At 40.8% G+C, this 10000-nt stretch overlaps 1 protein-coding gene across 2 annotated transcripts in view; it reads left to right on the top strand.

Annotated features, from left to right (window-relative positions):
- Plekhm3 (pleckstrin homology domain containing M3) overlaps nt 1-10000 on the top strand; it is a 160826-nt gene that overhangs the window by 127866 nt on the left and 22960 nt on the right. The window contains exon 7 of one of the 2 annotated variants that reach the window (XM_031367753.1): nt 5682-5839. The exons of the other annotated variant lie outside the window; for it this stretch is intronic. Coding sequence (XP_031223613.1) covers nt 5682-5839 — 158 coding nt within the window. The remainder of the gene's footprint in view (nt 1-5681; nt 5840-10000) is intronic. 2 annotated transcript variants of the gene reach the window in all.

Raw genomic sequence — 10000 nt, 5'->3', positions numbered from 1 at the left:
AAACTTTGACTGTAGTTTGGACGTCTGCCTTTTCTCAAGGAAAACTTGGGTACGTGGAGAGAGTGGACGAGGTTGAGTACAGAGGGCAAGGAGGCGAGTGGAAGAGCTTCATGTGTTTCTGCTAATTGCTTTGTCCTGAGATCATTCACGTAGACATGCAGTTTGCAGGAAATAAATGGAAAGATAACTAAGCCTCATCCCACAGGCCCACTTTCCTGTTACAGAGCCAGTTGGTCGTCTGGTTACAAAAGCACCTGATGCTGAAGACGAAGTCTTTCCGACTTTTGATGGGTTGTTACAGTTAGATTTTTCTGTGACTAACTTGCTTGCAAGTCAGAAAGGAGTAAGAGACAATTGCCAGGTATTGCTAAGATGTAATTTTAATTGAGTTCGAGATATGCTAAGTGTATCACCAAACCTTTAGCCTTGGCCAGAGTGAGATGTTCACCCATGCTCTGTTCTCTTGTGGACCTGAACAATATCAGCAGCAAAGATGTGTCTACTTTCCTGTCCTTCCTTATTGCATCCAAACAGAAGAACAATGTGTTGCCTTTCAGAAATTGACATGTGAATGTCATACCTTTCTTTCTTTCTGGTTGTTTTTGTTTTTGTTTTTTTGGTTTTTGGTTTTTTGGGGAGTTTTTTTTTGTTTGTTTTTTTGTTTTGTTTTGTTTTGTTTTGTTTTTTTGAACTCACTCTGTAGACCAGGCTGGCTCGAACTCAGAAATCCACCTGCCTCTGCCTCCCAAGTGCCGGGATTAAAGGCGTGCGCCACCACCAGCAGGCCATACCTTTCTTTCATACCCCTGATATAGACCTAAGGTATTTGTAAGAAAAGTAATCTAAATTATTGAAAATTTTTATTTAAATTAAGAGAAGGCAGCAGTCACTGACCAAGTACCATTAGACACAGCGTTTCCAGTGCCCAGCATATTAAGCCTGATCCTTTCTTCGGCCCTATATGTAAACATTAGCTAGTTTTAGTTGAGGAAACTAGAGCTCAGGGAGCTTAGTAACTTGCCAGAATCTCCCAGCTGGGAGGTAGATAACTACCATTTGTGCTCAGAATAGCCTCACAGTACCAAACCCAGAGACAATGAAGTATGATAGCTGAAAAAAGCTTTGTGGTTTCAGCTTCTCTGGAGACCCTTTAATGAATCCATCTACTCTGCACTGGAAAAAATACATCTAAGCTGTCAGGAAGCAAACCTGTGCCACCTACTTTCTCTTCTTAACTATCTTTGACCAATTTTACTAAGAAAATACTTTTGTGCTTATACCAGTAACTAGTACTAGGGAGGCTGAAGCAGGAATATTGTGAGTTTAAGACCAGGCTAGTCGGGCTGGTGAGATGGCTCAGCTGGTAAGAGTACCAACAGCTCTTCCGAAGGTCCTGAGTTCAAATCCCAGCAACCACATGGTGGCTCATAACCACCTGTAATGAGATCTGACGCCCTCTTCTAGTGTGTCTGAAGACAGCTACAGTGTACTTATATAATAATAATAAATAAATCTTTGGGCCAGAGTAAGCAGGAACTGAGCGGGGGAGGATGGGGGTGTGGGGGTGTCTACCAGAGCGAGTGGGGTTGACCAGAGCGAGCAAAGGTCCTAAAGTCAATTTCCATCAACCAGATGAAGGCTCATAACTATCTGTACAGCTACAGTGTGTACTCATATACATTAAATCAATAAATCTTTAAAAAAAAAAAAACAGGCTAGTCTTAGAGATTTAGCTCAGCAGTTAAGAACACTGACTGCTCTTCCAGGAGTTCTGAGTTCAACTCCCAGCAACCACATGGTGACTTACAACCATCTGTAATAGGATCCAATGTCCTCTTCTGGTATGTCTGAAGAGAGCAACCGTGTACTCATATACGTAAAATAAGTAAAAAAAAACAAACAAAAAACAACAACAAAAACAAAAAACAAAAAAAAAAAACCAAGCTAGTCTACATGGCAAGATCAAAACAACAACAAAAAGAATGCTTTTTACAAGCCAGGTATGGGGTGCTCTGTTACAGGAGAACAACTGTAGCCTGGGTAGAACATTTGGAAGATTTTCTTTATGGTGAACTTTATGGAGGACTGTTGTCACTCATGGAGGCACAGCAGTTCAGGTGACAGCAGAATTCAGTTCTCCCATCTGACTTTCCTCGGGTTGTGTACTTTTTGGACAGAACACCCTCCCTTGTTTAACTATGCCTTGTGCATTCTGTGTCAGGGTGTGGCGGGGTCCTGATAGCTGTGTTCTGGTCTTCACTCCCAGCTGGACCCCGAGGGAATAGACTATGCTTTGGGCCTGTTTAAGGCACCATCCTCCTAGTGCTTTCAGAATAGGGTCCCAACTTAAGACACACCAGATGACTAGGATGTGGAATTCAGAGGTGTGTGGCCCTTAGGTGGTAGGGGGAAGGCCGTGGGCAGCAGGGCAGTTGTATGGTTTTGAGCCATTATTCACATAAAGGCATATCTTACTTATAATTTAAAAGGAACCGTACAGAACAGCACACATGGAGCCCACTTTTCGTAGTGATGCAACCTCTAGACTAGAGGCCAATCCTCTTCCCAGGGCTGCTAGTCATTGCATTCAAGGGCAGAATAGATCCTCATCCCTGGAAATGTACAAGTATAAAGTTTTTCCTTTCCATAATATTAGTGGGATGTTTATAAATTCTAAAATTAACCTGAGAATATTACCTCATTTTCCTGGAAAAAAATCTTTAAGCAGCTTTAGCCGTTAGGAACATGGCCACAAACGTGAGATGACAAAAGAGCAGCTGATCAAGTACAAGGTAAGACAGAGTCCAGAGTGACTGAACTGCCTGCTATTTTGCCAGTGCTGGCTTGGTGCTCCTACTTCACTCGCACAGCACAGTGACTGAAAGTGTTTGTGACATCCAGACAACCCCACGTCCAACTACGGGTAGCAAGGAAACATAGGAAAGCATCCTCACTCAGTTAACAGGAACTCAGGTGCCTGATAGGGAGGGAATATTTTAAATAAGGCTCAATGCTTACCTCAGAGCAGCCTGTTCTCTTAAGCTGTCCCATGTGGAGGTGCTAGGTTATAGATGAGAGTGGTCAAATGTTCTCACAGTGGTGGCGCACACCTTTAATCCCAGCACTTGGGAGGCAGAAGCAGGTGGATTTCTGAGTTTGAGGCCAGCCTGGTCTACAGAGTGAGTTCCAGGATAGCCAGGACAACACAGAGAAACCCTGTCTTGAAAAAAACAAAACAAAAAACAACAACAACAACAAAATTTGAATGGCTGAATTGTGTGGTGATGGCTTATATCTTTTTTTAAAATGTGTGATATTTATTTTATCTTTTTAATTTGAATTTCATATATTTGATTTGCTTCAATTTATTTTTTATTGATTTAAGTTTTATTGCATTATGATGAGAAAGGATACATGATTTCAATTTATCTGATTTGTTAACATTTAAAAACATATTTTAAGTAAATAGAATTAAATCACATTCTTGTTTCCCTTTTGTACTCCAACTCCTCCCAGAGACCCCCCCTTCAATAACTACAATACCTTTTTTTGTCATATTCTTTAAAATTTATAAAATATTATAACAATAAAAATGAGTATTATAAAAGTTGATATAAAACAACAATCAATTTAACAGTCTTATGTAGATACTTGTCTACAGCAATACTGATAATATATACATTTTTCTCAATATAAATTTTATATAACTCCAAACATATTAACTATATATTTTAAAATAACATAGCACTACCAGTATTTTTTAAATGAACATAAATATATAAAGCCTTTTTGTTTGTTTTGTATTTAGTAGAGCTTAAAATCTTGGCTCTTACTGTGGTACAAGCCCAAAATGAGAACAATTTTTAGGCATTGGATTTCATTGTAACAAGGCTGTATTTCAGTGACCCTCACATCACCAACGGATTTTTACCTCCATCGTAGCTAAGCTGAGAGTTGACAGTTCATGGTCCCCGAGAGAACAGAACTAAAACAGGTCTAGTGTACCAACAGCCTTCTGTAGGTTATTGAGGGAAATAAGGTGACTGCATCCTGGCCTAGCTCAGAAAACAGCCACTGTAATCTCTACCTCCCTGTTAGGAAAAGATCCATCCCTGAAAAGCAGTACACTTGATTTTATATTCACTCTATGTATTTCAGTGCAAAGTAATATACATTCACTACTGTAAAAAAGCAAAGACATAATATACAAAGCAGGAACCTGGCATCTCTGACTTGTTCCTCTCTCCTGAGTTAACCACTGCTGGAATTGTTAGCATCGTGGTATTGTTCCTAAGGCCTAAAATGCTTCTCCATTTCCATCTCTAGTGTAGCCTCATTTTTTTTTTTAAAGATTTATTTATTATTATAACTGAGTACACAGAAGAAAGTATCAGATCTCATTATGGGTGGTTGTGAGCCACCATGTGATTGCTGGGATTTGAACTCACGACCTTCGGAAGAGCAGTCAGCGCTCTTACCCATTGAGCCATCTCACCAGCCCCCCCTTTTTAAATAAAGGACAGATTACTTTCTTTAAAGTATTACTGGTATTACTGTGTCTCCCTTAGGTGTTAATTGGAGGTAAAATTGTCATTTTTAACTAGATACTTATTTGAAAATAAAAAAGGTATCCAGGTAGCTATTGGTAGTTATTTATGGCAGTCTCTAAGTTAATTTCACCTTTTTTCCTGTTATAAAAGTCAGCCCGTATAAACAGACATTAATGGTACAGAAATAAAAGGCAGAGTCATTCTTATTGCTGTGTGAGGTGCTGAAGTCTTTGAAGCCCATGAGCAGTAGTTAAGAGTAGTAGTAATAGTAGTTTACAGTTGTTAAGTGACTGCCATGAGTTCCAAACTCATCAATATTTGCAGGCCAGCATATGTGCAGTGCCCGGGACAGGGGGTACAGGTATATCCATAACTCGTGCTGGGATCAGCAATCTCGTGGATGATGGCCCATGCCTTATGGGGAGCATACAATGAGTGAGATACAGTGAGTGAGGCTCATCATCATGCTGGAATTCAGGCTGGTTTTTTGAGGTCATTTGTTTTTTTAGAAGTAGACTAATATTTTTGTTTGTGTTGTTCTTAATGTAAAAAATCCCCATTTTTAAAATTTTCTCATTAAAAAAGTTAGGAAATATAAAATTACAAACTGAGAGTGACCCTCAGAATCCTAGGTTACACCCTTTTTAAGTGATTACATTTACCAGCAGCATGAGAAATCCATGTTTCCATATTTGTTGTGTGTTCCTAGGGGAGGGAGTGGGAGAGAGTGGAGATGAAATCATATTAATTAATCAAATAGCCATGCTGCTGACTTACTCACATAGGCACCATGCCTATATTTCCCTGCATGTCTTACAAACCTGCCTCCATCCTCTTCTGCCACCCCCTAGCCCTGAGCTTGTCTCGAGTGGGGTTCACCATGCTCCTCACCACACTGCAAAAACCAGAGGAACACAAGAGAAGCTCCGCATCTTCACTCTCAAGCCCCAGTGGATAAACTCGTTCTTTTGGAGCAAAGTCCTGGGCCTTGTCTCCCTTGAACTGCTGGGAAATTATAATTAGAGGTTTTCCTGTTGGGAAAGGAGAGGAGACCTTTTCCTCCTTTCCCACATCTGCAAGGCTCTGTGTTCTCAATGCAGGGCCTCCTGGCCTTATTTTCTGTTTCCACAGGTGATAGAGGGAAAGCTGGCTCCATTCTTGGGCAAGGTCATTAAATTCGCCACCGCGCATGTCTACAGCTGCAGTCTCTGTAGCCAGAAAGGGTTCATCTGTGAGATCTGTAACAATGGCGAGATCCTCTACCCCTTCGAGGACATTTCAACAAGCAGGTATAGAATACTTCATTCTACAGAAATATGTTTGAGAGTCATGTGTGCTTTTGTCTGGCCAGATCAGGATAGTTGTAAGCATTGTGTCTCACCCACTGGAAGTCAGGCTTTCCCTTGTTTCTGTACAGCAGTTCTCTCCCCTTGCTTCCCTGTTAGTTGCAGTCCTTACTCTGTCTTTATGAAGGAGGTAGCATGAAGAAATGCCGTCTGCCTGCCTCTAGTTTATCAGGTAACCAAGTGTGTGCTCAGATTCCATCTTAGAATGGAGAGCAGGGAGGAAGGTGCCCACCCAGCTTTCCAGAGCAACAGGGGAGACAAATGGGAACCACCCCCCAGAGGAAGGCCAGGCCTAGACTGACTGCTAGACCTGCAGCTCGAGGCCCTGGTGGGGAACACATTCCCCAGACAACAGCAGAGATGAAAGTTTTAAGGCCCTAAGAGAGGAAAGTGGGAGGTCATGTGGGATTCGTTTTCTAACCAAAGTAATGTTGGGCATCAACAGATCCCCTGTTGATAGATGATTTTCCCTCTAACTTGGATCAGAATTTCTACTATGGCTTCTCCAAAATCACAAAACAAAACATATCACTTTTCCTTTCGTCCCTGAATCATAATAGAAATACTGTGTGTATGTGTGTGTGCCCTGGCTTCTTTGGCCACGAAAGTCATGGCTCATTTCCACCCTACAGAGCTCACTTACACTGTGGTTCAGAACAGAAGGTGAGGCATATAGCCAGAAGAAGCTAAACGTGCAGAACAGTGCTCACATGGTGAGCATTGACTCAGCCCTCTTGGCCACTTTTTAAACCCAACGGCTATTTGTAAACAATGAGGAACTTAGGTAGGCCCATACATAGAAGGACATAGAAGTACACAGGAGTCCAGAATCCGGTTTCCTAAAAATGGGTCCTTTGTTTCTAGAATATAGATTTAGATGCCTTTTGGAGATATATACTTTAACCTAAGAACTTCTGCACAAAATTCACAGCATAAATATTTATAAAATCATAAAAAGAAACTTAAATGCCTATCAACTGCTGAAGAAACAAAAATTGGTGCATGCCCCTGGTGAACTACTGTTTAGCCTTGAAAAGGGATATAGAATTGTTACATGTTAACAGATGCTGAGTGCAAAAAAGCCACATATTGTATGATTCCCTTTATATGGAATGCCCCAAATAAGCAGTTCCTGGGGTTTGAGGGCTTGAGGGAAGTGGTAAAGGCAGACTTCTGATGAACACAGGGGTTTTTGATGATGCAAATGTTGTAGGGTCTGGATTACAATGATGGTCACATAATCTTGTGGCTGCTAAAACTCGTGCGCTAGAGGCCTTGAGGGCCAAGCTTTATGGCACATATTGTGATAAAAAATAAATAATAAAAATTAAGGTGCTTCTACAGAATAAGCCAATATGTCATATCACAAAACAAATCTCAATTTGGAACTACATCATTTGTATTTTCTAGCACATAGAATTTGAAATCTACACTAGGAAGGGGCCTAGCAAACTATAAAATGTTTGGAAACTGGGCAGTACACTTCTGAATTACTCCCAGGTTAAAGGAGCACTCACAAGAGAAATTTTGAAGTGTTTCTAAATGAATGAGGGTGAAATCACAGAAATGTGGAACAAAGCTAAAGCAGTGCTGGCCAGGGGGCTTGGCCAGCCTGTGGCCCGTGGCCTACAGGCCACACAAAGCTACATGAAACCAGGGACGCTATGAGTGCAGCCCAGGGCAAAATTGTGAATTTACTTAGAATATTGTGAGACTTCTTCTTTTAATTTACGTGTGTGGTTCTCAAGCATGAATTTACAGATGACAGTGTCATATCTCAGTGTCAAGATTAGATACACATGGCTTCATGGAACTTGGAGCTCTAAACATCTATGTTTGAAAAAAGGGAAAGAATCTCAGTCAGTAATCTAAACATATACTTTGAGGAACTAAAGAACAAACAACCCCAGACCAGCAGGAAAAAGAATATAGATTGAAATTCATAGAAATTCAAATAAACTTAAAAGCAAGAAATGACTGATTTTAAAGCTTCCCAAACAAAGGCCACATGGCTTCATATTCATATTCGTGAATATTTAGAAAAATAATACTAGTGCTTCACACAAAAAGGAGCTGATTCTATAAAAAAAAAAAAAAGAAATTGACTTGAAGACACACACACGCACGCACACACACCTTTAACACATACTGATAGAACTTCATGGATAAATAAATGAGTCTACTGTAACAGAGATGTCACCTCTCTATAAAGGACAGCTCCAGCACACAGAGACCCTGAGCAAGTGTGTTCTCAAACCAAACAGCACTGCCTGTCTCAGGGACCAACCGTCGTCTGTAGAACACTAGCCAGAGAGCATAAGAATGCATGTTCCGCTCAAGTGCATGTGGAGCATTCACAAGAGACGGCATTCTCGGGCATAAGGCACACCTGAACAAATCCTGCCGACTAGAAACCATTGAGAGTACGTACGTTCTCAAGTCATGTCTTAAACAAGACACTGGTAATGGGGTGAGGGGGACGGCTTAGTGGGTAAGAATGCTTGCTGTACAAGCTACAGGATGCAACTTTGAATCCTTGGTACCCACATAAAACTGAGCCTGGCCATGCTGACCCTTAACCCTGGTGCCTGGCCTTGGAGGGGCTAGACAAATCCTGAGAACTGATTGGCTGAGAACTGATTACAGCTGAGCCTCGCTGTAATGGTGAGCTTCAGGTTCAGTGATATCTGTCTCAAAACAATAGTGGAGAAAGAAAGAGGAAGACATCCATTGTCCTCCACTGGCTTCTGCATGCATACTTATAGACACATGCACCCACGCACACATGTGCACACATACCACACACACACAATTGGAATTAACAACAGAAAGGTAAGAAAAATCCAAGAGCATTTGGCAATTAAACAAAAAAAACTTATAAATAACCTAAGTTGAATATGTTCATTCATATGAAAGCATATACATGAATATTTATACAAACTTTGTTCCTAATTATCCAAAACTGTAAGCAACCATGAGCCCATCAGTAGGTGAATGGATAAACAAAATGTAATATATCCATACAATGGAATAGTAGTTCCCAATAGAAGGAATAAATGTAAAGAGTACAAAATTCTGTGACATTGTAGAAAATGGGAAATTGTAGAGATGGTAAAGATCACTGGTGGTCAGGGTTCTAGACTTGGGAAGAGTAGCTAGGTAAAACAGGTTGTTAGGGACTGTTCTGTGTGTCACTGTAGTTATGTGAACGTGACATTATCATACACATTTGTCAACCCCATAGAAGTAGACAATACAGAATGAACATAACCCGTGAACCATGGATAAAATAACATATCAGTATTGGTCTCTTCATTGCAACAGTGCTGCATTGCCTCAGTGCTGTCATACAGTAAGGAAAATGGATGCTGGTATCAGTGGTTTGGGCTAAGGGAGCTCTGCTGACTGTGACTCCAGAGCTTCCAAAGGAGTCCAGCGTGTTAGAGGCTTTGTCCTTGTCAACGGTCGACTCAAAGATCAAAGTGGAATAGTTTTAAGCAGCCTTTATTAGAACAGAAAAATTGCAAAGGTAGTACAAAGTTCCACACACTGCACACTGCACACCCACCACCCAGCACCGGCTTCCTCAACCTCACATGAGCCATTGCATCAGCTGGAAAATAAACCAGTGATTCATCATTAGCTAAGGTCCATGGGTTTGGGTTTGGGTTTTTTTCCCCATATTTCCTAAGTTTTTGCCTCATCCATTTTCTATTCTAAAATAGTACTTTACATTGAATTTTCATCTCTCAGAACTGTATTCTTATAGACTCAGCTATGACAGTCTCAAAGACTTTACTTATTTTGATGATATTGACAGTTTAGTTTTGAAGGACACTGCTAGGGATGTCTGAGTTTTTCTTTTCTTTTCTTTTTCTTTTCTCTTTTCTTTCCTTTTCTTTTCAAGATTAGACTAAAGGCAAGCATGATTGAGCATATGCGTAATCCCAGAAATTCAAGAGCCAAGGCAGGAGTACTGTCACAAATTCAAGACATCCCTGAGCTATATAACAAGTTCCAACCAGCCTGGGCAACGATAGCAAGAACCAATCTCTAAAAACAGCAACAGCAAAATTAGGCTAGGCTTTATGCTCTGGGGGCGGG

The sequence above is a fragment of the Mastomys coucha genome, unplaced genomic scaffold (genome assembly GCF_008632895.1).
Source record: "Mastomys coucha isolate ucsf_1 unplaced genomic scaffold, UCSF_Mcou_1 pScaffold14, whole genome shotgun sequence".
Lineage (NCBI taxonomy): Eukaryota > Metazoa > Chordata > Mammalia > Rodentia > Muridae > Mastomys > Mastomys coucha.
This window is presented reverse-complemented; position numbering and strand designations above follow the sequence as displayed.